This window comes from Balaenoptera borealis, assembly GCF_965194805.1.
Source record: "Balaenoptera borealis genome assembly, chromosome: 16".
NCBI classification, from domain to species: domain Eukaryota; kingdom Metazoa; phylum Chordata; class Mammalia; order Artiodactyla; family Balaenopteridae; genus Balaenoptera; species Balaenoptera borealis.
Genome location: NC_138872.1, coordinates 375,993 through 401,994, shown reverse-complemented (window position 1 = coordinate 401,994; position 26,002 = coordinate 375,993). Strand labels below are relative to the sequence as shown.

At 61.3% G+C, this 26,002-nt stretch overlaps 3 protein-coding genes across 22 annotated transcripts; 1 reads left to right on the top strand and 2 right to left on the bottom strand.

Moving 5' to 3' along the window:
• Positions 1-222: 222 nt before the first annotated feature.
• RGS19 (regulator of G protein signaling 19) lies at positions 223-6,422 on the bottom strand. 8 transcript variants are annotated; one of them, XM_082360279.1, is made up of 7 exons: positions 6,275-6,340; positions 5,695-5,773; positions 3,009-3,106; positions 2,678-2,799; positions 1,474-1,548; positions 1,129-1,363; positions 223-1,057 (listed from the first exon to the last, which is right to left on the bottom strand). In XM_082360279.1, the coding sequence occupies exons 3-7, from the start codon at positions 3,036-3,038 to the stop codon at positions 866-868; spliced, it is 654 nt and encodes a 217-aa protein (XP_082216405.1). In that variant the 5' UTR covers positions 3,039-3,106; positions 5,695-5,773; positions 6,275-6,340; the 3' UTR covers positions 223-865. The 8 variants fall into 8 exon arrangements, with proteins under 8 accessions (XP_082216405.1, XP_082216403.1, XP_082216399.1 ...); XM_082360277.1 differs by lacking the exon at positions 3,009-3,106 and having other exon boundaries at positions 6,275-6,422; XM_082360273.1 differs by lacking the exon at positions 5,695-5,773 and having other exon boundaries at positions 6,275-6,373.
• OPRL1 (opioid related nociceptin receptor 1) lies at positions 6,414-25,193 on the top strand. Of its 9 annotated transcripts, none has more exons than XM_082360266.1 (5): positions 6,414-6,604; positions 7,358-7,462; positions 17,493-17,756; positions 22,646-23,001; positions 23,100-25,193. In XM_082360266.1, the coding sequence occupies exons 3-5, from the start codon at positions 17,524-17,526 to the stop codon at positions 23,621-23,623; spliced, it is 1,113 nt and encodes a 370-aa protein (XP_082216392.1). In that variant the 5' UTR covers positions 6,414-6,604; positions 7,358-7,462; positions 17,493-17,523; the 3' UTR covers positions 23,624-25,193. The 9 variants fall into 9 exon arrangements, with proteins under 9 accessions (XP_082216392.1, XP_082216391.1, XP_082216395.1 ...); XM_082360265.1 differs by having other exon boundaries at positions 6,414-6,678; XM_082360269.1 differs by lacking the exon at positions 17,493-17,756.
• On the bottom strand, positions 8,672-12,145 carry LKAAEAR1 (LKAAEAR motif containing 1). Of its 5 annotated transcripts, none has more exons than XM_082361689.1 (4): positions 11,413-12,145; positions 10,648-10,792; positions 10,129-10,530; positions 8,673-9,997 (listed from the first exon to the last, which is right to left on the bottom strand). In XM_082361689.1, exons 3-4 carry the CDS (start codon positions 10,519-10,521, stop codon positions 9,521-9,523), a joined length of 870 nt encoding a protein of 289 aa, XP_082217815.1. In that variant the 5' UTR covers positions 10,522-10,530; positions 10,648-10,792; positions 11,413-12,145; the 3' UTR covers positions 8,673-9,520. The 5 variants fall into 5 exon arrangements, with proteins under 5 accessions (XP_082217814.1, XP_082217815.1, XP_082217813.1 ...); XM_082361687.1 differs by having other exon boundaries at positions 10,648-10,928; positions 11,420-12,145; XM_082361686.1 differs by having other exon boundaries at positions 11,420-12,145.
• Positions 25,194-26,002: the final 809 nt, after the last annotated feature.

Genomic DNA, 26,002 nt, shown 5'->3' with positions numbered 1-26,002 from the left:
CTTGCTGCGTTGCCACCCTTGGTGGCCAGGTGCCTTTGGGGCCACAGCGCCCTCGCGTGGGGAGGGCGGAGCACAGCTGCCTGCTGAGGCTGCTGCTCTGAGGGGCGGGGTTGGAGCAGAGCACAGGGTCCCTTCACTGAGCCTGGCTGCTCCCCTGCTGGGGGTCCTGGGCAACTCCTCCTCCTCTAGTTGCCCCCACAAATGTGGACAGAGGGGAGAGGCTTTTACTTTAAAAATATCTTCAATAATAAGATTCTATTTTGCGGGGAAGAGGAGTGGAGTTAAATATGAAAACTTTTTTTTTTTTTTTGATAAAACACACAGTGCCATGTTTCCTGGTTTAAACTCAATGAACATATAAAAGAGAAACCGGGTCCTGCTGCCTTGAGCCTCGTTCTGAGGTCCTGGGTCTGATCCCGGGGTGCAGATGGCACCAGCTGGAGGTCTCCTCTTGTCACAGAACTAGACAGTACAGAGGTTCTGTTCTCCACCAAAGGCATTTCTCAGGGCCCCCAGGAGCCCGGGGAGGAGGACCTTGTGAGCTTTGTGGGTCCAGGATGCTTTCAGGGAGGGCGCCTCCTTTCACCAGGTGGGAACCCCAGCAGGAAGCGCTCAGTGGGGGTGGTGGTGCTGGAGGGGCCGCCTAGGCCCAGAGGCCCTCACGCCTGCCTCTCGGCTGGATCCTGGGGCGCTGGGTCCTCTGGGTGGGGAAGGGGGCTTCTGGCCTGCCCTGCACCCGGAGCTCCTGCCTGGGACCGCCCGGGGCGCTGGGCCCGGCGGGTGTGCCCCACACGTGAAGCGCTCTTGTGAAAGGAGTCTCTGCCCGCGGGAGGGGTCCCGCGTCCAGGCAGCCACGGTGGGCAGTCTAGGCTTCACTGGAGGACGTGGAGCGCCCCCGGAGCAGCAGGGCGCGGTAGGCGGGGGAGCTGAGGAAGCGGGGGTAGGAGTCTCGGTGCATCAGCGTGTAAATCTGCAGCTGCGCGTCGTCAAACGTGTGCGCCGACGGCTCCTGCATCTTCTTGTTGATGCCCTCCCGCACCCGGGAGTCCAGGCTCACCTGCGGGACAGGGGCCGCGGTCAGGGGCCCGCAGGCGCCCCCGCCCCCCACCCCGGCCCCGCGCGGCGCACCTCCTTGGGGGACAAGATGGACACATAGTCCTCGTAGATGAGGCGCGCCTTCTCGTCCACCACGTGCTGGTTGGCCTCGGCCTTGAGCTCCTCGCACGCCAGCCAGAAGAGCATGTTCTCCTCGCTGTACTCGGTGCGCAGGAACTCCCGGAACACGCTGCGGCCCGCTGGGCTGTGCATCAGCTTGTCGAAGGACTGCGCCCAGCTCCGCACCTCCTCGGGGCTCGGCGTGGCGCTGCGGGGAATGCGCATCCGGGTATCCGCCACCGGCCGCGCCAGGCCCCGCCCCCTCCGCCCGGATCCCCCCACCCGCCCACACCGCGCAGACCCCCGGCCAGGACTCACCAGGCTTCGCAGCTGGGGAGGGGCTGCAGCCTGCTCTCCCGGGAGGCCCGCCATGCTCGCCGCCGCTCCTCGTTCCTGCCGGCAGAGGGGAAGGTGGCACTGCCCTCCGCGGCACGCGTGTGCGCGCAGGAGGCTGGTCACACAGTGACACCGACACGTGTCTGTATGGGCACGAGGCCTAGGGGCTCTCAGCACACGTGTGAACCCCCTGCAGGGTGGGTCTGCTCCTTTCCCACACTCCAGTCCGGCCCTGGGCCCGTTTTCTTGCCTTTGGTGCTTCACAGGCCCCTGGGGTACCTCTCCCTCCCTGGCCTGACCTCGACCCCCACTGCTGTCTCCCAGAGACTCCGGCTGATGTGGAGAAAGCCCCCAGCCCGTGTGTCTGACCCCTGACTCTCCCTCGGGGTCCTGCTTCTCTCCTGCGTTCCTGGCACAGCGTCAGTGCTGGCTCCCCAGGGCCACTGAGACAGCTAATGGACACTTCAAACTCAAAGGGCCAGGCAGAACTCAGTCCCACCCTACCCCCACCCGCCAGACGCCAGACTCCCCGCTTGGCCCCCACGGCCAGATGCTCAGCGGGCCCTAACAATTCACGGCCTCGTGTCTCTACCCCCAGGCGCTCCCTCTGCTGTTTCAGGCCTCAGTTGCTCACTGCACTGGTCAGCTGATCCCCCTTTGGGTCCCCTCAGCGCTGTCCACTCAACAGCCAAGAGATGGAAGCCCGAAAAGGGCCAGGCCTCTGCAAGGCACAAAAACCCCAACAGGTTCCCTACGTGCCTAGAAACCACATTCCCCCTGGAGGCCCCATGTCCACCCCCTGCACTGTCCCAGGGCCAGGTCTCTGCTTAAAGCTCCTCCACCTGACACAATCTGTAGGACCTGCTTTTGTTCTGCTGTGGGTCCCCAGGGCCAGTCTGGGCCGGCTTACAGTAGACACGCGCGCACGCGGGCACACACACGTACACACGTGCGCGTGCACGTGCTGGCTAGGTGCCTGCATGTGGACACAACCTCGGTACACCAGCCATGAAAGTCTCACACACACAGAGGGGCCTGGGCACTGGCCGCCGGTCACCAGGCCCCTGGACGAGGGCTGTGGGTGATGCCTCAAAGGCCCCCGAGGGGCTGAGTGGGGTCCTGGGCCCCAGGTCCGCTCAGTGCCCCCCTCCCCGCCGGGCACACGGTGCACCCCAGGCCCACGTACCAAGAGCAGCTGCAACAGCAGCACCAGCACAAGCAGCAGGGGTTTCGCCCGGGGGGGGCCGGGGGGGCCGCATCAGGACTGGACATGGAGGGAGGCTGGTCCCCCTCCTCTGGCCCTGTGTGCTGGGGGAAGACGGGGCCACCTCAGCCTCCAGGCAGAACCTGTCGCAACCACCTGCTTCACCCCCCGCCCCCCGCCTGCCTGCTGGGGGCCGTGCTTGCTCCCGGGGGGGGGCATGACCCTTCTGGCCTCCCAGGTGTCCAAGGGTCTCCCAACTCCTAGTCATACCCCCAGCCCCCGAGGGACAGAGTCAGCGGTGGAGGCGGCCCACCTGCTTCTCAGCCTCAGGCGGGGTGGGCATGGGTGGGTGGAAGAGGTTGCCGGGGCTCCGTGGTGCCTGCTCCAGGACCCTCACCACAGCCTGGGGCTCTGAGAAGAGAGGCCGGGACTCTCACGGAGAACCTGACACCGGTGGCGGCCTGCCGCCCTGGAGAGGTCCCGATCCTCCCGGAGGCGTCCCCCCGCCCCCTGCCCGGCCTCCCGCCTCCAGACCGCTCTGCCCAGGCCCTGACCCCCACTCCAGTCTACACTGTGGCTGTGAGGGGATGTGAGGTCAGGAAGGAGGGGACCCCAGACAAGATCTCCACAGGAGGTTCTGGGACACCCCCATCTGCTCGCTCCCTGGGAAGCCGGAAGCCAGGGTTCCTCTTTCTTGGTTTCCGGCTCCTGGCCCCTCCCAGGGGGGCTGGAGGCCCTCAGAGTCTGGGGCTATAAGGGCGGTGCATAGGGGTGGTGGTCAGACATTTAGACCCCCCCCATCCCAGCTCCCTCCATCCCAGGTTTTCCTCGGCTGGTGGGAGGTGGTGAGGGTTGCTCCCCACGAAGGAGTCCGGATCAGCCCTGGGGAGGCTCCCCACCTGCTCCTGGGGACTCAGTAGGGGCAGCAGACCAGGCCTGCGACAAGGAGGACTTGAGTAGGACTTGGGGCTGGGGCGGGACGTCCTGAGGGTGCGGGAAGTGCAGCAGGAGCCGGTGAGGAGGGCCGAGAGCCGCCAGGGACCGCCACCTTCTCGGCCCGGTCACTGGCCCGGCACCCGAACACTCGGCTGGCACCTTCCCGCGCCCAGGGTCTCCCGGCCTCCCTTCCCCTCCCCCCCCCGCCAGGCTGCGGAAACCGCTGCGGCCCCAGGCCTCGCCGCAGGGCAGGGCAGGGCAGGGCGGGCGCGCCGGGTGGCGGCGGGGGAGGGGGCGCGTCCTGCTCCCGGGCGGGTCGGAGCCGCGGGGTCCCTTCCGCTCGGCGTCGGGGCGCACCTTCCACGGTGCGGGCGCGCGGGGGACGCCGGCGCCCCATCCTGGTGAGCGGCCCCCGCGGGAAACCCGCGGACCCGAGCCGCGGGGGCGGCCAATCAGGGTCCAGGAGGCAGTTTTGAACGCCTCCCCACCTGCCTCCCAACCTCTACCTCGGCCTGCGCCCACCTCGGCCCAGGCGAGGCGCCCCGCCCCACGGCCGGGGCCGGGGGCGCCCCCTGGCACGTCTGCCGCGCGGACCTTCCTGAAAACCCGCCGCGAGATGCTCAGGACTTGGTTTCACTTTATTTTCTCACTAAATGATCATCCTCCCTGCTGCCCCCCATCCCTCAGCTCTTGGCCTTTTAACGTCTGTTTGGTCCATGTTGGCCTCGTGGGGTGTCCGATGGCAGGAGAGGAAAGTGGACGCTCTGGGACAGGCCCCGGGTCAGTCACCAGGCTAGGCAGCTCCTGCCTCCCAGCCACTGACCAAGTGCTGCGCTCAGAGGTGACAGCCCGGGATATGCACAGCTGGGGCACCTCTGCCTCCAGAGCCTGGGCGTGCGGAGGCCTCGGCCTTGACCCAAATCTGGGGGCCAGGTGTAGGGTCCCACGGGGCCTTGGCCACTCGGCCACCTGCCTGGCTTCCCCTGAGATCGCTGGGGGCGACCCTCAAACTGGATCCCACTGGCTTCCAGCAAACAGATGGGGAAGAAGCAGCCCGACAGCATGCCTACCCTCAGGGGTCAAGTTTCTAGGGAAAGGAAGGGGTGTGGCAACCTCTGAGGTCTGGTAGCTGTACCCCAGACGGGCTGTGACTTCCCCAGGCAGAGCCGCTCTTCCTCCTCTGCACCCCTACCCACTGTGAGTGGGGGCAGGGCCCCAACCCCCACCCCCCCCCAGCACCCAGAAGGCTGTACCCCTCTAGGCTGCCTTCTCCAACTCAGCTCTGACTTGGACGAGGGGAGCTGCCTGAGGGTGCAGGGCCCAGGTGCTGGGGCCGAGTCTGGGGTGGGGAGGGGCAGGCGGAGAGGCCGCCCCTTCTGTCCTGGTTGTAGGCCCTGCACCTGGTCACCCATCCCTGGGCCTGGCTCCCTGCACCCTCCTCAGGCTGGCTGGGGCCACCTGTACCCCTGGGGCACCTGCTCTCTTTCTTGGTGGGGGTCCAGGGTCTGAACCAGGGTTCCCGCCCCTCATTCGGGCACGTGGGAGGGGGCTCCCTCCCCTTCCCCAGCCCCTCCAGGCTTTGGCCCCTAAGTCTGGGATGGGAGAAGCTGGACAGGCAGCAAGTTTGGCCTCTGGGGACCGAGGCTCCCTCGGGAGCGGCTGCTGCTCTGCTCCACAGAAGGAAAAAGAACGTCCCCGAGCCCGCCCAGTCCAAAAAAAGAATAAGAAAATGTGACAATCCCAGGAAAGAAATGCCACAACCTTTGGGAGGGGGGTTGACAGAGGGGCTCCATTCCCTTCTTCTCATCCTCCTCAGCACCTTTCCTGTCTGCTGCGCCGCCCCCCTCCCCCGTAGGGAAGTCCCAGCCTGGCTCCTCCAAGGCAGGCCAGGTCTTCCTGGCCCTGGTGACCCTCGCCACGGCCCACCTCTACAATGGTGGGGGCAACCCACTTCTCTCTCCCTCTCTCTCATGGTAGGGTTTGGCCTGGAGAAGTCTGCCCCTTCCTCCAGCCTCTGACGCCCCCACCCCAATCTCAAGGAACTCGCCATGCGCCCCACTCACCAGCGACCCAAAGGCGAGGCAGGGGCGGGAGGGGCCAGGTTCGCTCTGGGCCCCACCCTGGCTGCCGAAGGGGCGTGTACTGCAGCAGCAGGACTCAAGTCAGACGGCAGGAGGTCCTCCTGCGCGTTCTGGAGCGAGGCTGGCGCCAGGAGCCCCCGATCGGCTCGGGCCGGGGGCGCAGCGCCTCCCCTGCGACTGGCAGGGATGAGTGGCTGCCAGAGCCAACAGGGTGGGGGCGGGGGCAAACCGGGTGTCCCGCCTCGGCCCCTCCCCACAGGCTGAGGGGGGGGACGGGAGACGCGGAAACCTGGGTTCTTCCGGCCCCCCCACCCCCGCTTTGAGCAATCACTTCCCCAGGCTTTGAGCTGCAGAAAAGGGGAACCCGGTTGCAACGGCCCCTCCCCCACGCGCGGGGACGGGCTCCAGTCCCGCCGCGGCCCAGGGTCCACGTGGACCCCGCGGCGGAGTCCTTGGGGCGCAGATTCCGGCGCCGGTTTCCGAGGCTCCCGCCCCGCACGGCCCCCGGGCCCTGGCCGGAGGGGCAGGGCCGCGGTCCTCGGCGCCGCGCGCGCGCACTCACCGGCCGCGCTCCCGAGCCACTCGCGCCGCAGCCGCCGGCCCGCGCGCTCCGAGGTCCGGCCGAATCGTCGGGGAGCGGGCGCAGGCTTCAGTGCGCAGGCGCCTCGGCCTCACTTCCCCAAAGCGCGGGGCCGGGACTTCCTCGCGCGGGCAGACGCCGGCCCGGCCCGCCCCGCCCGGCGCGCCCCGCCCCGCGCTCGGCCGGCTCAGCGCCCCACGCGCCCACTCCCCACCGCCCCGCGCGCAGGAGCGCGGCGCTTCCGTACCCACCGTCGCTTAGGGTGGCCCGTGCTGATGATGGGGCCTCTGGCCCCCCGGGCCGGCTGAGTTGGTACTGCGGCAGCTGGGGGTGTGGCCGTGCCCCAGCTCTGCTCGGCGGGGCCGGTCCAGCGTTGCCGTTACGGGGTGGGGTGGGGTGGGGTGGGGTGGGGTGGGGTGGAGGTGGGGGGGCGTCCCCATAGGCTACTTGCCCCGCTCGAGGGAGAGGCCACTGGAAAGGACTGTCCCCCGTGGTCAGTCCCGGCCCGGCCCTAGCCTCTCTGGCACTGGGTGTCCTCCCCTGTGAAATAGGGTTAAGGGCGCGCTGTCACCGTGCTGTAGGGGACTTCCCAAGGAAGGGGGTTCCTGGGCTTCGGTGCCAGTGATGCCGGGGGTACTGGTTCTTATATCCGGGGTCGCCAAATGTCCCTGTCCGTGGGGCCTGGCTGAGTCCCTTTCAACCCCTCCAGTTGCCCCCAGATGTTCTACAGTTTAAAGCCACACCTCCCCTTTGCTACGAATGCCTGTCCCTTCTCTTTGGACAACTCTCCTCATATTTTATGACCTGGTCTAGCTGTGAGTTAAATTCCTTATCCCAGCATGCTTTGGGCCAGTGTCTGGGAGGCCCTGAGCCTGCTCTGGAAGTGGTCTGCAGAGTGTCTGAGTCCCCCTGGCCTCCGACCGTATGCAGCGCCTGTCCCCTGGTGCCCAGGGCCCGCTCACAAAATGCCTTCCAGTTGCTCAAGTTGTAGGTGATCACTTTTTTCAGTGCTCTTGGGGGTATAAAGGGGAGTGGAGATTTTACATGCGCTCTTCATTCATCCAGCAAATGTCTGCGTGTCCCCTGTGTGCCAGTCAGTGGGACCTGGCAGTGAGCAGGACAGACAAGCCCCGGAGCAGACAAGAAGTGGACTTGCAGACTGGGTGAGAGGTGAGGAGGGCTAAGGAGAACCACAGAGCGCGGAGGTGGGTGTTTCAGTGCTGCCTCTTGCTCAGCACAGGACAGAGCTGGAGCCGCTAGTAGAGCAGCAGGGCAGGAGCTGAGCTGAAGAGAGTGCGGGCCAAGGTCAGGGAGGAGAGAGGGGCCCTGCAGTCTGGGGGGCCTCTTGATGCCGTGTGCCCAGGGGGGCTTGGCTGCCATGTTGACAGGCTGGCTGGAACAGGGCAGAGGCTGGAAGCCTGCCCAGATGGGAGGTGGCTGCTTCTTATTTAGCCTAGATAACAGTCCTGGGAGGTAGGTCCTTCAAAGACGGGCCAGAGCTTAGTCAAGGTCACACAGCCCTGCCTATGCCATGGTGCTTGACGTGGCATCTTCACCCACCTCCTGAGACGTGTGGGGCAGCTGGATGCGGGTGTGGGTCAGCGCACTTCTCTTCCACTCAGGCCACACTCTATACGCTTCTCTGGCCCGCCCCTCCCCCTCCCAGCCCTCCATACACTGTCCTTCCTCTCGCCACCCCCGCATGTCCCCCGGCCACTTAGGCCTCTCCATGCCCCTTGCCTCAGCCCTCCTGGGTCTTCTGCCCTTCCTCTGGGGAGTCTATCCCATGTTCCACAGGAGGAACCAAGTGGGCTGGGCAGGGGCTCATTCAAGGCTGTGCAGCAGGTAATGCTGGGGGTGGGATTTGAACCCAGGACCCTCTGTCTAGAGCATGAGCTCCCAGCCCCAGAGACCCACCTGATCCCTCACAGCCCCCAGTACCTTGGGCTGTGGCCTACATGCTTTGCTTTCCCATAGCAGAAACCTCCTTCAGGCCCTGCAGAAATGTCCTCGGGCACTTTCCCGGGCCTTCTCTGCAGACCGAGGACCCCTCCCTGGTGTGGGGATCAAAGGATGCCCATGTGCCAGCCCCACACCTGGTGCAGAGCTGTCTGTGTGGCCGCCCTCTTGCTGGCCTCCTCAGGGCGGTGGGTGCCTCTCTCGTCCTCTGTCCTCAAGTGCGTGCCTGATGCTCCCCTTCCCTGTCTCTCTGCCCCTCGCCCAAGCCACCTTCTCTTCCCCTGTTCCTTGTTTCCCCTACCTGCCTGAACCGCCCCCCGCCCCCTCCCGCCCATAGAGAGCTCCCCCCTCCCTCATGGAGCTTCCAGTCTCCAGCTCCACACACAGTTCTGGGCTTGGATCAATGCCAAGGGTGCAACAACCCAGAACAGGCGAAGGGTCCTGTGAGGGGGAAGGGCTCGCTGAGGACACAGAGGGCTCAGGTCCCCATTCTGAGCTGCGTCAGGGAGGGTGTTGGCCGCCACAGAGCAGGAGTCCTTGCTGGACCCCAGCTCTGACCTCTGCCAGTAGAGGGCCCACCCCTCCAGGACCAGTTCTCTGCTGCAGGCTGGCAACTCTGCCAGAGCCTCCTGGCAGGGGAGGGCCTTGTCTGAGGCCCCCACCTCTGTAGCCCGCTGGACTGCTGGGAGGGAGGAAAAGGGAGAGCCGGCTAAGAGAAATCTCAGTCTCTGCAAAGAGCCTGTGTTGGGCAGGAGAGTAAGTTCTCGAAGGAGAGATCTGTGCAGAAACTTGGGAGGTTCTTCAGAATCCAGGGGGTTTGCAGGATGTGGGTTTGTCAGAATGGAACAAGGGCGGTGTCCTTCCTGTCCTCTGTGTGTGTGCATGTGTATGTACGTGTGTGTGTGTGTGTGTGTGGGGGTCCAGTAAGGGGGATCACAGGGGCAGAGGAGGACTATCAGGATGGAAAGGAAAACCCGAGGGTGATTTCTGCCTGAAGGGGTCTCCCCTTCCCCAGTCTCCTGTCCAGAATGTCACCTTCCTCTCTGACCCTCTGATGGAGTGACCTGCAGTCTGGGGGCGGCCCACTTGGGTACCACTTTCTCCCTGCGGCTGCCCTTACCTCTGGGGGTGTGACTGCTGCTGCTGCAGGCTCTCCCCATCACGCCCAGGCTGGGGGCTCCCACGGACTCGCAGGGCACCAGACTGCCTGATGGGGGCAGCGTGGGATTTGGGGGATTAGGGGCGTCCCTGCCCCCTGTGAGTCTGATGTCAGCCAGCTTGTAGCTTTCCACTTTGTTGGAGGAGCTGCACTCTGAGTACCCCAGTGTCTGTGACATCGGATGTGGGAGACGCAGCATCCATCCGTCCCCCTTGCCTCCCAGGGGACCTAGAGAAAGGAAGCCTAGAGACCAGGGGGCGCTTGGAAAGTGAGAACTTTATGTAGGAGGGTGGGGCGCAGTCGTGCACTGTGGGGTCGCCATCAGCGCGGGAAGATGCTGCCGTCGACTTTCTCCTCCAGAATGGTTTCCACGCGCCTCCGCTGCGGGGGAGGAGGTGCTGGGGCCGGGTGTGCGGGGCGGAGGGCGGGCTCCCCCCTCCCGCCCTTCCCGGGCTCGCAAGCACCTCTTGACGGTCCAAGGGGTCTGGGATCCGCGTGGCCTTCAGCTGCGGCGGCAGGAACAGCTCCAGCCGGAGGGCGGCGCGCGCGGACTTCTGCCGCAGGATGAGGAGCGAGACCTCCTCCGCCTGCGGGTGCCGGGGTCAGGGCGCGGGGGTGTTGCGGAGCCTTAGCGACGGGCGGCCCCGCCGCGCCCGCAGAGCCCCGGGCCGGGTGGTCCCCCCGTCCCGACCTCGCCCCGGCCCCGCCCCTGCCTCACCTGCAGGCGGGCGTAGCGCAGTCGGAGAGCGCGGACTCGGCCGCGGGCCTCGGCGGCCTTGAGGACGCCGAGGACCCGGTCCTGGCGCTGCGCCGGCGGCTCGAGCGGCAGCGTCCACGCGCGCGGGTCAGGCATGCGGTACCCCAGCTCCGCTGACTCGCTCGGGAAGACGGAGGCGGCCGCGCCCACGTCCTCCAGCAGGTCGCCGAAGAGCAGGTGGCTGTGGCGCTGCGCGGGCCGCATGGCCGCCAGCCCCTCCAGCGCGAGGGTCCAGCCCGGCGTCGGGGGCTCCGCCTTGGCACACCCCACGCGGGCCCCTGCGCCCTGCGCGCCCTTGCCCGCTCGCTCCCGCGGGACCCTGCGCGCGGTCCCCTTCGCCGGCTCTGGCTGCATCCTCGGGCCCTGCCGAGGGAAGACGATGTCCCGTTGGCGCCCGCTCCTTCGGTCTGACCTGGCCCCGCCGTGGGTTCCCAGCTCCGGCCCCTCTGGACCCCGCGCAGCCCGCCTTAGGGCCCGCACCTCTGACCTCTGCACCTTTGCCGCACCTCGCACACGTCCCGGTCAGCTCGGCCTCCTTACTCACTCCTGCATTGCGCTAGAACTTTCTGATCCACTCCCTTCCTGCCCACGGGCTGTTTCTGCCGCCCTGAGTTGACCTCAGGCACTACCCAGGGGTGGAGACAGCTTGAGACTGCTCTGGGTGAGGCTAGGAGGACACTTCCTCCCATGCCAGGACCCTCGCTGTGTTCAGTCCCCCATGTCTGCGTAGGCCTCAGATCCCTCTGTCTTAGTGTTAGGGGCTGGAGATGGAGGGGGTGGGCCTTCATTATATCTTGGGCAGAGGACTCATGCTTTTCTGGGAGATGTGTGTGCGTTTGATGTTGTTGTGTGGGTCCGTTTGTGTGTCTGTGGGAGGTCTCACTTGTGTGCGGGGGAGTCGCAGAATCGAATGGACAGCTGGCTTGCTGCAGGGGAGACGCCATCCCCCCAGCCTGTCCCCCGCTGGGTCTAGATGGAGTAAAAGGGAGAGAGGAGCCCAGGGAAAAGGTGGTAGAGGGGGAAGGGCCCACGAGGTGGGAGAGGGAAACACCGCGGAAGTCCCGGTGCAGCCCTGCAGGGCTCCTTTCCTCGCCCGGCCCAGCCCACAGCACCCCAGACCCCGGACCCCAGATCCTGGGCCGGGTCCTGGCCCACACTGGGACAGAGGCTGGCGTCCGCTCCCTCCCCCGCCCCGTCCCTAGCGGCGGCGGTCGAGTGCCCGGCCCTTGCCTCCCATTTCCACACCCCATACTTTCCGCCTTCTCGGGTCTGGGCCTCCAACGCGGCCCAGACTCTCTGGGACTTGTTGACGCGGTTGCTCGGCAACCAGGAGGCCCGCCCCTCCCCCAAGCCAACGGGGGCGGAGCGAGCCCTCGGGGAGGTGCGTGGTCAGAACCGCGGTCCAAGTGCGCTGAGGTCCTCGGCCAGATGCCCCGCCCCGGGACCTCCCGGCTGTCAAGGACCACGAGGGAGATGACCGCCAGCTTTAACAGCCCGGGTGCGCTCTTTTTCCTTTCTGAAGAGCCCCAAACGCACTCTTCTGCGGGCTGTGGGCCCAGCTTCCTGGCTGGAGAGGTCTTTGCTGGCTAGTTTTGGGGTCAAGGGGCGCAGATCTGAGGAGACCTTCGTGAGTGAGCCCCTTCCCCCTCTTCATGGCCCACGAGGCCTCCCACAGCAGAACTCAGGACTCTTCACCTCTTCCAGGGCAAGTCTGGGGGTCCCAGGGGTGGTGTCGGAACAGAGTCGGTTTTTTGTTTTTTAGACCATTGGTTTTTTAAAAAAAAAATGTTTATTTTCTTCCTTGTTTTCAAATAAATTTATTCATTTATTTATTTTTGGCTGCATTGGGTCTTTGTTGCTGTACACAGGCTTTCTCTAGTTGTGGAGAGCTGGGGGCTACTCTTTGTTGCGGTGCGCGGGCTTCTCATTGCGGTGGCTTCTCTTGTTGCGGAGCCGGGTCTCTAGGCGCACAGGCTTCAGTAGTTGTGGCACAGGGGCTCAGTAGTTGCGGTTCGAGGGCTCTAGAGTGCAGGCTCAGTAGTTGTGGCGCACGGGCTTAGTTGCCCCGCGGCATGTGGGATCTTCCCGGACCAGGGCTCGAACCCGTGTCCCCTGCGTTGGCAGGTGGATTCTTAACCACTCCGCCACCGGGGAAGTCCTTTCTTCCTTTTCTTTTTGGGCTGTGTTGGGTCTTAGTTGCGGCACGTGGGCTCTTCGTTGCGGCACGCGGGCTTCTCTCTAGTGGTGGTGTGCACGTTTTCTCTCTCTCCTTGAGGCGCGTGAGCTCAGTAGTTGTGGTGCGCGGGCTTAGCTGCCCTGTGGCATGTGGGATCTAAGTTCCCCGACCAGGGAGCAAACCGCGTCCCCTGCATTGGAAGGCGGATTCTTTACCACTGAACCACCAGGGAAGTCCCCAGACTCGGGTTTTGATTTCTGGGTCCTGGGTCCTAGATTTCTGTAATTTATTTGTGCATTTGTTAATTGCATAATATTTTATAACTGATTCACTTAATTGATTAATTCTTTAATTTGTTCGTGCACTCGTCAGATTATTCTGGATTCATTAATCCATGTACTCATTCCACAGTTGATGTTAGGCCAAAATTAGTGCATTAAGTCCATAATTTGTTAAAGTATTGGTGGTTCCCACAGTGTAAACATGCCTCTCCCCTTCATTCATGGATGTACCGAGGGGGTCACTGAGGCCCATGGATGGTGCCGCTTTGGGAGTTCACAACCTGAGTCCCTGAGGGGAGAGACTGTCCTGGCTTTGGGGGTGGGGTCTCAGCTGAGGTTCTGGCCTTTCTGAAGCAGGCTGTTGACTGTTCCCATTGATTTTGGAAGCTTGCTCTGGCCTCCCAGTGAGAGGGTAAGCTTTTTTTTTTTTTTTTTAATACATCTTTATGGGAGTATAATTGCTTCACGATGCTGTGTTAGTTTCTGTTGTACAACAAAGTGAATCAGCCATATGCATGCATATATCCCCATATCCCCTCCCTTTTGTGGCCCCGTATCTCCGGAGCTGGCATGCCATCCCCTCCTTCCCAAAGCTGCATGAAACTGTCCTTCCTTCCAGCCCCCAAGCCTTTGCAGGAGCTGTTTCCTGGGTGCTTCCCCTTCCCGCCGCCGGGCTTGTGCCTTTAGGGGGAGGCCTGGGCCTTGGGATTCAGCATCACTGAGGGGCTTTTGAAGGCAAAGGTCTCTGGGCTCCAGAAGAAGCAGTGAGGGCTTAGGCAGGCTGACCTACCTCCTTCAAGCAGTCCTCCTGGATACACACAGCCCAGGCCAGTACCACCTCTGGCCCTCACTCTGCGCTCCCACAGGAGTGAGTTCTCTGAGACAGGAGTCTGGGCCCTCCTCTCAGCTTCCCAGGGTCCCGGTCAGGGAGATGAGGGGAGGAAGTGACTTGCACTTGGGGAGAGGGAGAGAATGGGCACACTCTCCTGCAAGAAAGGGCTTGTCACTTTCCCCCTGTTTCTGTAGGATTGAAAACCTTTGACACCCTCTCCTCCCTAATTCCCAGAGGGCCTGGTGTTGGCACAGTTCACATTCCTGAGAGGAGCTTCTTCCTGCTTCTCCACCCCCCTACGGCTCCCCTGGGAGGGGGGGGTGATCCCTGCGTCTGGGGCCCAGCCACTGGGAGGCCCCGGGCCACGTCTCCTGCCTGTTTCTGTGTCCAGGATTCACGTGTTTTTCAAGGGCTGATGGAAATGCTGAGATCTGAGAGCATGCTGATCAACGCCAAGGCCTGAGAGTAAAACTTCAAAATAGTATTAGTAAGTATTATGAAATGACTGCAAAATTTAACATTATATTGCAAATCTACAATTCTCTGTCACTGTATGTGAATATTAGGAAGTTAAAATCACAAGGAAAAAGTAATATTTTATGAAGAAGCCCAGAATTATGAAAATCCGTTTACTTTGTTTTGCACGCAGGCTTTTCTCTAGTTGAGGCGAGCGGGGGCTACTCTTCGTTGCGGTGTGCGGGATTCTCATTGCGGTGGCTTCTCTTGTTGCGGAGCACGGGCTCTAGGCACGCGGGCTCAGCAGTTGTGGCTCGCGGGCTCTAGAGCACAGGCTCAGTAGCTGTGGTGCATGGGCTTAGTTGCTCTGCGGCACGTGGGGTCTTCCCGGACCGGGGCTTGAACCCGTGTCCCCTGCACTGGCAGTCGGATTCTTAACCACTGTGGCACCAGGGAAGCCCCATTCCTTTTACTTTTTAACAGCACAACTGGCCTGGTGACTGAATCCCTGGGGATGGCTGTTCTGGGTGAGGCTGCTGGCGACTGTGCTTTGATTCCCGTGCCCGACTCCCGGGGGTGGGGGGGTGGCAAAGCATATACGGACCGAGGGGCAGCAGACAGTGTGCCATCTGGCGTTGACGGGCCCTGAGTCACTGCGTGCAAGAGTGAGGTGCGTTCACCCCAGTTTGTGGGTGTCACCGGCACTCCGGGACCTGGGTCCTGCCCGGAATGCCTGTGACCTCCAAGTGTAGCCCTGGTCAGGCTGTCACTTGATATGTTGCGGACCTGTGTTCTGTGCTGTCATTCACGTAAGCTGCGTGTCTTGGGCTGTCGCTGGTACCCTTGCATGTTTTGTTTGGCCTGCATATGATGTGTGTGTTTGAGGTTGTCTTGCTTTGATACAGATGCTCACACGTGTTCCCTGCTGCCCCATGTGTGACACATACGTTCTGTGTCTTATTCTGGCCGTACAGGGGTCGAGAGAGGCTGGGCCATTTCCTGGGCCAGGCCCCCTTTGTGGGAACCCTGCAGGGTCCAGGGCGGGGGGCTACCATCCCCAGGGAGTGTCGTCAGCACCCTGGCCTGGCCCCCCACCGTCCTGTCCTTGGGCTGAGACTGCCCGTGCGGGCAGGTGGGCCCAGGCGTCCTCGTCCTCGGTGCTGTCTCCGCCAGATGTGCCCTCCTGGGAGGTCTGTCCAGACGGGAACTCACACCCAGCCTCAAGGCAGCCTCCTAGCCCCGCCCTTTCCCCAGGCTGAAGGCCATTAGGAAATGCAGCTTCGTAAACTGGCGGGCAGGTGGGCCCAGGTAGTGGGAGTGGGAGGGGCTGAGGTTGGCTGCTCAGGCCTCGGGAAGCCCAGGTCGGAGAGGCTGCAGGAGGGCAAGCCCCTGGGGTTCCTGCCCTGCGGGGCTCCCAGGGTCAATGGGATGGGGCTTCGAGCTTTGCCTGGAGAATGTGGTGCACGTGTGTCCCCTGGGCGTCTGAGGCTTTGATCTGCCTCTTCTCCCGTGTCTACCTCGTGCCTCACGTGCACCCTAGTGTGGGTTTGCGTGGGTGTGGCCCATGCGTCTGTGGGTCCCTTCGAGTGTCTGTGTGTCCTCTGAGCATGCACCCATGTCTGTTTGTTCACCTGTGTGCCTATTTGGGCATCTTTGTGTGTGTTTTTGTGAGTCTTTGTGTCCTGAGTGCCTCTGTGGATGTGCCCCATGTCTCCACACGTGTCCCTGGGTCGACTGCAGTGAAGATGCAGAGATAAGTCCTGGGGGACAGCCTGGGATGCTGAGCCCTAGGGTATTTGCCTGCTCTGTCCTCTCCGGATTCGCCAGGTATCCTAGCGACGCTGCTGCCAGTCGCCTAGCAACCAGGTCCCCATCCTTGGAGACAGATGCTCCAAGCAGGGTCTGGGCTGTGTGGGCAGAGCCCGGGCAGGAAGAACGACCCCTTGAGTGGGTGGGGCTGGCAATTCAGCTCAGGGGTCACCCACAAGGCATGTGACCTCAGGGATGGGAAGGAGGCAGCTCCATGTTCTGCTGTGTGGGTGCTGGGGGCCCAGGCTGTGAGGGAATGATGTTCAGATGTTGTTCAGGCACCCAGCTGTGGCAGAGGTGCCCTTGGTGGGTCTTCAGGTGGCAGACAGACCTGGCTTTGAACGCTGTCTCTGCCACTTTGACAGGTGGCTTCACACTGCTGAGGTGCTGAGGCTTACTGCTCTTGTTGGCACAAAGGTGGTGCTGAGGCCCAGTTAGGGGTAGTGGGGATGGACAAGCTCGTGCTTGTGACGGGCTTGGCACCCAGGAGGCACACGGGACACACTGGACAATCCAGACATCCTGCTTGTTTATGAGGCTCTGATCTGATCAGGGCTGGTTGGGCACGGCCCCAGCCACCCAACCGGCGGCCCCCTGTGGCTGAGCTGCCCTGGGATCCCAGCTGAGGGGCGCTGTTCTGGGCATGGAACTCCGGCTGGGGCAGGTCTGAGTCCGTCCAAGGCCCTGCTTCTGTGTGAGATGGAGCTTCACGTCTGTCTCTGTCTTGTGTGTGTCTCTCCGAGTCTCCGTTCCATGGCTTTGTGTGTTTCTGCATGCCCTTTGTGTCTGTTCTTGTGTGTTTGTTGCTGTGTCTCCATGTGTCTGTCCCTGAGTCCCTGTGTGTCCGTGTGTGTGTGTGTGTGTGTGTGTGTGTGTGTGTGTGTGTGTCCGTCCACGCGTCTGAGTTCTCACGTGCACCTCTGTCCCTGTGTCCATGTGTTCGAGCCTGTCTCTGTCTGGGCTCTGTGGGTCCAAGCCTCTCTCTGTTGTTCATCTCTAAGGGTGCACCCTGGTCCCTTTGCATCTGTCCCCATCCAGCCTGGGGCCCCCTCCTCCATCCTGCACGGCCCCTCCCCCTCTGGAGCTGCAGCCTCCTCCCCTCCCCCAGCTCCGTGCACCAGGCTGCTGCGTCTGGTCTGGCGTCTGAGAAGGAGAAGGAGCAGCTGCCACTGAGCGGCAGCCGCAGTCCCGTCCAGACCCAGAGCTGAGTCGGGCTGGCGCTCCCAGCCCTGCTCTGCCGCAGGCCGAGGGTTCGGGTCTCCGGGGTCCCAGCTCCCAGGGAGGTCACCGAGGTAAGGCTGAGCCGCTGGGGGCTGGCGTGGAGGTGACCTGCGGTGGCCGCAGCCCTCAGGCAGGGCTGGGGAGGGGCAGCAGGAGGCCCTGGGCTCGGTTGCCCTGTGTCCAGTGTTCCAGGTGCTTCTGGGCGTGTCTTGGTCCCTTTTGTGTCTGCGTGTTGCACGAGGGCAGCTTTGGGCATCTGTGTGTGTGTGTGCGTGCGTGTGTGTGTCTGTGAGCCCCCGTGGGTGGACACATCCCGCTGCGTAAGCGCATCCCATGTGGGAGCCCGCAGGCCAGCTGAGACTGTGTCCCTGTGTGTGTGCACGTGTGCCCCTGTGTTCGTGTATCCCTGTCCCTGGCATACACGTTTGCGTGTCTCCATGTGCCCTGGTGTGTGTGTGTATGTGTGTGCGCACGCACGTGCCTCCGTGTCTGTGGCCCGGGGCAGGGTGGGTGCTGGGTGCTGCGCTCACATGCCCCTGTGCCTTCCCAGGTACCGCGGGGCTTTGCGCGCAGGGCGGGGCATGGAGTCCCTCTTCCCTGCCCCGTTCTGGGAGGTCCTCTACGGCGGCCACCTGCAGGGCAACCTGTCCCTCCTGAGCCCCAACCACAGCCTGCTGCCCCCGCACCTGCTGCTCAATGCCAGCCACGGCGCCTTCCTGCCCCTCGGGCTCAAGGTCACCATCGTGGGGCTCTACCTGGCTGTGTGCATCGGGGGGCTGCTGGGGAACTGTCTCGTCATGTATGTCATCCTCAGGTAGGCTGGGCCCCCCCCCGACCCAGTTTCCCACTGGTGGGTCCCGAGAGCTGCCTGCTCTGGCAGGCTTGGCAGGTGGGGATCTCCCATTCCCCTCTTCAATTCCCGGTCCCCCTGCCACCGGGCAGGGTCAGTCCTGAGGCCCTGGTGGCTCAGCCCCTCGGGAGGCACTTGACTGGGGGGAGGGAGAGGCAGGGGCCAGTCCGGGCGTGGGAGGGGGTGCAGCTCCGTCCCACATGGAGCGTCACCCTGACTCCCGAGAGGTGACGTTCCACCTGAGCCGTGGGCCAGGCTCCCAGCCAGGCTGCCGCGTGAGTACCCCACGGGCCCCCACAGTGATCCCGGAAGGCAGCTCTTGTCGGCGGCGTCCAGGTCCGGCGCTGGGACAGCCTCACAAAGCCCCTTCCTCAGCTCCGGGGCTCCGTGTTCACTGCTGGTGTTTGGGCCGATTCCAGCATTTGCTGGCGCTCAGAATGGGAACGCTCGTGGGGTCAAGGATGGCAGCCACGCTGCTGGGGGGACATAATGGGGGATGGTGTGGGGACATTGTGGAAGGATGGCCGAGACAGTATGAGGGGACAGCATGGGGAAACAAAGTGGGAAGAGCGTGGGAGAGAGTGTGGTGACAGCGTGGGGGACAGCGTGGGGACAGCATGGGGGACAGCGTGGGGACAGCGTGGGGGACAGCGTGGGGATGGCATGGGGAGCCAGAGTGGGAAGAGCATGGGGGGGGAGTGTGGGGACAGGGTGGGAACAGTGTGGGGATGGCATCGGGACGGCGTGGGGACACACGCACGTGTGCATGTGTGTACACACGTGCATACATGTATGTGTACGCATGCATGTGAGCATGTAAATGGTTGTGTGTACACACATGGGAGTGTGCACCCGTGTGAATGTGTACACGTATGTGAGTGTGTGCATGTCTGGGTGTGTGCACATACGTGTGTGTACTGCACTTTGTACATACATCTGTGTGCATGGACACAATACACACGAGCATGTACGTGTTTGTACATGTATGTGAGCATGGGCGTGAATGTGTGAGCGTGAACACATACACATGTGTGCATGTGGGTACACGCACATGTGCTTGTGTATGTATGCACACACACGTGTGCATGCGTGCACATGTATGTGTGCATGTGCACACGCCCTTGTGGCTGTGTCCTTGTGTGTGCATGTGTGTAAGCATGCCCTTGTACATTTGTACGTGCTGGTGTGTGTCGTGTGTGTGCTCAGACAAGGGGCTGGGAGGAGCAGCCGCCCTTCCCCCAGTGCTGACCCCGGGGTACTAGACTCACGTGCCCCTTCGTGGCTGGATGGTGTGCTATGGGTGAGAAATGTGGGTGGGGGTGGGCTTGTTCCTCCTTCCGGTTGTGAGTGTTTCTTTTGGGGCCTCTCCTCTGCGCGGGGGCATCAAAACCCTCAGAGGCACGTCTTGATTAGAGCAGAGAGGGGAGGTCGTCTTGCCCACGAGCAGTCCCCACGGAGAGTGGTGCCCGCGAGCTGCTGTGAGCACGCCGGGCTCAGAGGCAGAGCGATGTGTTCTGAGCCGTGGGGCTTGGGGGGACTGCCTCAGCGGCCAGAAACACCCAGCTCCAGTCCCTGCTCTTTTTTTACAGACAATGTTCTTAAAGCAGTTTTAGGTTCACAGCAAAATTGAGGAGAAGGTACAGCGGTTTCCCATATAGTCCCTGCCCTGCCCTCCCCTCCCCAGGCATAATCTCCCCCATTATCAACATCCCCACCAGAATAGTACATTTTCACAACTGATGAACCTACATTGATACATCATAATCACCCCAAATCCATAGTTTACCTTAGGGTTCCCTCTTGGTGTTGTACTTTCTATGGGTTTGGACAAATATACAATGGCACGTATCCACCATTACAGCATCACACCGAATAGTTTCATTGCCCTAAAAATCCCATGCTCTGCCTTCTCCTCCTTTCCCACCTCCCAGCCCCTGGCAAACACTGATCTTTTTACTGTGTTCATAGTTTTGCTTTTCCAGAATGTGGAATCATACAGTCTGTAGCCTTTTCAGATTGGCTTCTTTCACTTAGCAATATGCATGTAAGGGTCCTCCATGTCTTTTCATGGCTTGACAGCTCATTCCTTTTTACTGCTGAATAATATTCCATTTTCTGGGTGAGCCACAGTTTATTTATTCATCCACCTACTGGAGGACATCTTGGTTGCTTCCAAGTTTCAGCAACTATGAATAAAGCTGCTATAAACATCCGTGTGCAGGTTTTTATGTGGATATGTTTTCAACTCCTTTGGGTAAATATCAAAGGGTGGGTGATTGCTGGATCTTATGGTAAGAGTCTGTTTTGTAAGAAACTGCCAAACTGTCTTTCAAATGGCTGTACCTTTTGACATCCTCACCAGCATTTAGTGGTGTCAGGGTTCCAAATGTTGGTCATTCTAATAGGTATGTAGTGGTATCTCATTGTTGTTTTATTTTATTTTGTTTAAAAAAAAATATTTTTGGCTGCGTTGGGTCTTCGTTGCTCTGCGCGGGCTTTCTCTGGTTGCGGCAAGTGGGGGCTACTCTTCGTTGCGGTGCACGGGCTTCTCATTACGCTGGCTTCTCTTGTTGTGGAGCACGGGCTCTAGGGTGCAGGCTCAGCAGTTGCGGCGCACGGGCTTAGTTGCTCCGCGGCATGTGGGATCTTCCCGGACCAGGGCTCGAACCCGTGTCCCCTGCATTGACAGGCGGATTCTTATCCACTGAGCCACCAGGGAAGTCCTCATTGTTGTTTTAATTTGCATTTCTCTGATGACATAGGTGGAGCATCTTTTCATGTGCTTCTTTGCTGTCTGTATATCTTCTTTGCTGAGGGTCTGTTAAGGTCTTTGGCCCATTTTTAACCAGGCTGTCTGTGTTCTTATCGTTGCGTATTAGGAGTTCTTCGTGCATTCTGGACAGCAGTCCTTTGTCAGTTGGGTCTTTGGCAAATCTTTCCTCCTGTCTGTGGCTGCTCTTCTAGTTCTCTTGACCCACTTTTCCTTTTACCAGCTCTGTGGCCTTGAGAAGACCATTTAGGTCTCTGAGTCTGAATGTCCTCCTGTGCAGACTGGGCATCAAAATAGTGCTTCTGAACCTTAAATGAGTTAAAATCCAAGTGAAGAACTTGGCACAGGCATCTGCCATCATCACTGTCCTTGTTATTTGGTCATGATTAAGGCCTCTTTGAGCTTATTCTTAATCTCTCTCTAAGAGGCAGAACGAAACCCCAGATTCCTTCATGGCAGCTTAATTGGCATGGAACATTGTTGTCTCTGGTGTTGCCACTGTCACCAGCACCACCACCATCACCACCACCATCACCAGCACCACCACCACCACCATCACCAGCACCACCACCATCATCACCATCACCAGCACCAGCACCAGCACCACCATCACCAGCACCACCACCATCACCAGCACCACCACCATCACCATCACCAGCACCACCATCATCACCAGCACCACCACCATCACCATCACCATCACCAGCACCACCACCACCACCAGCACCACCACCACCACCATCACCAGCACCACCACCATCACCATCACCAGCACCACCATCATCACCAGCACCACCACCATCACCATCACCATCACCAGCACCACCACCATCACCATCACCAGCACCACCATCATCACCAGCACCACCACCATCACCATCACCATCACCAGCACCACCACCATCACCAGCACCACCATCATCACCAGCACCACCACCATCACCATCACCAGCACCACCACCATCACCAGCACCACCACCACCACCATCACCAGCACCACCACCATCACCAGCACCACCACCATCACCATCACCAGCACCACCACCATCACCATCACCATCACCAGCACCACCATCATCACCAGCACCACCACCATCACCATCACCATCACCAGCACCACCACCATCACCATCACCATCACCAGCACCAGCACCACCACCATCACCATCACCAGCACTACCACCACCACCACCAGCACCACCATCATCACCAGCACCACCACCACCATCACCACCACCAGCACCAGCACCACCATCATCACCATCACCAGCACCACCACCATCATCATCACCAGCACCACCACCACCATCACCAGCACCATCACCACCACCACCACCAGCACCACCACCACCAGCACTAGCACCACCATCACCAGCACCATCGCTGCCACCACCATCACCACCACTGTCGCTAGCACCATCTCCACCACCACCACCACCATTGCCACCACCACCATAATTACCACCATCACCAACACTACCACCATCACCACTATAACAACTATTAATTCATTTAGCAGATAGTTATTAAGCACCCACAATTTCTCCAGACCCATGCCAGGTTCTTGCATACAATCAGACCCCATTAGCATCTGTCCCATCCCTGTCACCATTTCCTGTCTCGGTTGCTAGGCAACAGTGAGGCCTGGTTTGGTGTGCTCTTCCAGATTCTGGAGTCCCTGGAAACCTCTGGTGGTGGAAGGGCCAACATTTTGGTCCAAGAAGGGTCTTGGGGGAGACTTGAAAGGGAGGAGGACAGGTTCTTTGTCTTATGAGTCCTGTCTCTGCTCTCATGCAGGGTCAGGCAGACACTCTGCTCCCCCCCACCCCACACCCATCTTTTCCAAGGCAGACAAGTCTTTAGGTTGCGAACCATTTTTTGTGTGCTGTAAGTACTTGAAGAATTTGTTAAGATACTTGCCTTCAGGCTCCATGGCGTTGGGCTGGGCCCATGAACCTACATTTTAGCAGGGGGCAGAGTGGGTTCCCCCTGTGATGGCCAAGAGGAAGGGCCCCTTGCCCTTTGCGGCCAGGTCGGCCAGGTCTGCCAAATGAAGCCTTCTTCCTCCCCGTCCTCTCTGCAGACACACCAAGATGAAGACAGCTACCAACATTTACATCTTTAACCTGGCCCTGGCAGACACTTTGGTGCTGCTGACACTGCCCTTCCAGGGCACAGATGTCCTGCTGGGCTTCTGGCCGTTTGGGAACGCCCTGTGCAAGGCGGTCATCGCCATTGACTATTACAACATGTTCACCAGCACCTTCACGCTGACCGCCATGAGTGTGGACCGCTACGTAGCCATCTGCCACCCCATCCGTGCCCTTGACGTCCGGACATCCAGCAAGGCCCAGGCTGTCAACGTGGCCATCTGGGCCCTGGCCTCTGTTGTCGGCGTTCCCGTTGCCATCATGGGCTCGGCACAGGTTGAGGATGAAGGTCAGTGCAGGGGACCCTGCTCCCCAGTGCCACGCTCGCCTGGCTCTGGGTGGCTCTCTCCCTGCCCGCCTGCCCTGACCCTGCTTCTCTCCCTGCAGAGATCGAGTGTCTGGTGGAGATCCCCGCCCCCCAGGACTACTGGGGCCCCGTGTTTGCCGTCTGCATCTTCCTCTTCTCCTTCATCATCCCCGTGCTCATCATCTCCGTCTGCTACAGCCTGATGGTCCGGCGGCTGCGAGGCGTCCGCCTGCTCTCCGGCTCCCGGGAGAAGGACCGGAACCTGCGGCGCATCACGCGCCTGGTGCTGGTGGTGGTGGCTGTGTTCGTGGGCTGCTGGACGCCCGTCCAGGTCTTTGTGCTGGTCCAAGGGCTGGGCGTCCAGCCAGGCAGTGAGACTGCGGTGGCCATCCTACGTTTCTGCACGGCCCTCGGCTACGTCAACAGCTGCCTCAACCCCATCCTCTACGCCTTCCTGGACGAGAACTTCAAGGCCTGCTTCCGCAAGTTCTGCTGCGCGCCCAGCCTGCGCCGGGAGATGCAGGTGTCAGACCGCGTGCGCAGCGTTGCCAAGGATGTGGCTGTTGCTCGCAAGACCGCTGAGATGGTGCCACGGCCGGCATGACTAGGCGTGGACCTGCCCATGGTGCCTGTCAGCCCGCAGAGCCCATCCACGCCCAACACGGAGCTCACCCAGGTCACCGCTCTCTAGGCTGACGTGCAGCTGCCCATCACCAGCCTCCACGGGCCACCCTGTGGCCTTGGAGGGTCCGGTGACATCATGGGACAGGTCAGAGCATTAGGGCTGCCCCGAGGCCCTGGTCATACTAAAGCTGCCCTCCTAGTGGAGGGCGGGGAGGGGGTGCAAGGACTCACTGGTGAGCATGCTCGGCAAGAGCCACCCCGGCACTGCCAAGCTTCATGGACTGTTCTGGCCTCTCCCCTGCTGCCTCCCGCTCCGGGTGGGCACACAGCTGGAAGCGTGACAGCAGCTGTACAGTCCCACGTGCCCCTCGTTCTGTGTGCTGTCTGCACGGAGCCTTGCAGTGTCTCCTCTGGGCAGCTGGATGGGCCTGGCGCTGCCTGGAGAGCCCAGTGGGCATCCCTGGGCAGTGGGACTCGCCCTGAGAGTGGAACTCCTTTAGGAGGCTTCTCAGCAAGCCTGTTCCCTCCAGGACGCATGAACTGTTGCGCCGCAGACATGGCCGTTCAGGTTTGCGAGGTGGCCAGGAGGACCGCCGCAGGCCACCCTGTCATTTGTGAAGCAGCCCCATGTGCCTGGTCTCAGCTGTGGGGTGGGGAGGGCTCTGTGGTGCTCTGTCTGGGTTGCCTGGGCCCCCCCTCGGGCTGTGCCTCAAAGCCCCCCTTTCAGACTCCATCAGAGGTCAGCGGCTGTGCAGCTGTCAGGACCCTGTGTCCTGCTTGGGTCCTGGTGGCCTTGGAAGGATGCCAATTGGGACAGGTTCTGCCCTGCACCCCCAGTGACTGACGCCCTACTTCACTTACAAGCCTCCAGTTATCTGTGGGGGGATGCCTGAGCTTCCCAGTCAGAGGCGGCTTCGTATGCAGAGTTGGAAGGAGAGCTGGGGCTGGCAGACCTGCTTGAGGGAGGCTGCAAGGACCATCTGAGCCGTGGGGACCCTGCCCGCTGTGACCACCCAGAGAAGTACCCTCCCAGTCTGCAGATGGAGGCTGCAGGTCGGTGACTTGGCAAGCGTTCTCCCTGCAGACAAGCTGCTGAAACATCTGCAGTGGTAGAGCTGCCTCTGCCTGCCAGCTGAGCTGCAGACCTGGCCAGGTTAGCTGAGGCACCTGGAAGGAGGACAAGGTGCTGACTCTGGACTGGCCTCTCCTGCTTTGGGGGCCCCGGCCCTGTGGGATCGTTCCTGGGGAGGACGGGGCTCTGTCCGTGCTGCCAGCAGCGGGAGGCTCTGAGAACCAGAGCCGCTATGGCTGCAGCATTTTCGTGCCAAGGCTGAAAGACATGTGCATTTGTGCCGGTGTAACATGTGTCTCCCTGTATCTATGCATGTGGACAGTGTGATTTCCCCTGCACGTAACCAGCCCTGAACTGTCTCCAGGGGCCGTGTTGGAGGGTCAGAATAACCCCCTGCACGCTGGTCAGGGCGCTCTGCTTGCAACAGGTGTTTCTGACTCTTTGGGGGGCCATGGGGGTAAATTCTCTGGGATTAGCACGTGGGGTGTAAGTTGATTCGTCCTCCAGCCTGCTCTGTGCCCCTCACCTGGCTCTGTGCTTGGCAGACTGTCCCCCCGGGAAGCTCCCACTTTGGGAAGGTGTCGACTAGTTCATGACGTGCTGGGGGCCTGTCTTTGCTTCAGCACAAAGTTTCTCCCCAAACAATCAAGCGCTGCACTCCCTGCCCCTGTAGCCAGAGGTCCCTGTGGATCCGGTGGGTGGGCGCTTCCCCACAGTGGGCTGTGGGTTCTCTTCACTCCATCTAGTCTAAGCAGACCACCTCCCCCCACTCTAGCTCCTTTCTCGTTCCTCGGGCGGATCCAAGGGACTTTGATGACAGATGGACAGAACTGCTTCCTTTGGCAGCCCTGAGATTCTGATATCCTCCTGGCTCCTGCGTGGGCCCGGTTCTACCCAGGCTGACTGTTGGGCAGACAACCCTGTCAGAGAGAGGGGCTTCTCAGGGGCATCCAGGGCCAGCTCGGTCGCAGTGCTTGGGCACAGGCAGAGGGGCCAATGTCCGGGTTTATGTAAGTTTTAATGACAAGCAAATTGCTGTTAACACAAAAATTTAGCATCAAGGGAAAGTTTAGGGTTCCCCCTGTGATGGCCAAGAAGAAGGGCCCCTTGCCCTTTGCTGCCAGGTCGGCCAAGGTGGCCAAATGAAGCCTTCTTCCTCCCCGTCCTCTCTGCAGACACACCAAGATGAAGACAGCTACCAACATTTACATCTTTAATGTGGCCCTGGCAGACACTTCGGTGCTGCTGACACTGCCCTTCCAGGGCACAGATGTCCTGCTGGGCGTC

Excerpts from the sequence above, each read along its gene's own strand:
- RGS19 (XM_082360273.1), bottom strand. The coding sequence starts at position 3,038 with ATGCCCACCCCGCCTGAGGCTGAGAAGCAG. Across the intron at positions 1,549-2,677 it reads TGCTGTTGCAGCTGCTCTTG|GAACGAGGAGCGGCGGCGAG; the intron begins GTACGTGGGCCT and ends CTCTGCCGGCAG. Across the intron at positions 1,364-1,473 it reads CTCCCCAGCTGCGAAGCCTG|CGCCACGCCGAGCCCCGAGG; the intron begins GTGAGTCCTGGC and ends CATTCCCCGCAG.
- LKAAEAR1 (XM_082361689.1), bottom strand. The coding sequence starts at position 10,521 with ATGCAGCCAGAGCCGGCGAAGGGGACCGCGCGCAGGGTCCCGCGGGAG. Across the intron at positions 9,998-10,128 it reads TGCGCTACGCCCGCCTGCAG|GCGGAGGAGGTCTCGCTCCT; the intron begins GTGAGGCAGGGG and ends CGGCACCCGCAG.
- OPRL1 (XM_082360271.1), top strand. The coding sequence starts at position 17,473 with ATGCCCCTGTGCCTTCCCAGGTACCGCGGGGCTTTGCGCGCAGGGCGG. Across the intron at positions 17,757-22,645 it reads GTCATGTATGTCATCCTCAG|ACACACCAAGATGAAGACAG; the intron begins GTAGGCTGGGCC and ends TCCTCTCTGCAG. Across the intron at positions 23,002-23,099 it reads GGCACAGGTTGAGGATGAAG|AGATCGAGTGTCTGGTGGAG; the intron begins GTCAGTGCAGGG and ends CTCTCCCTGCAG.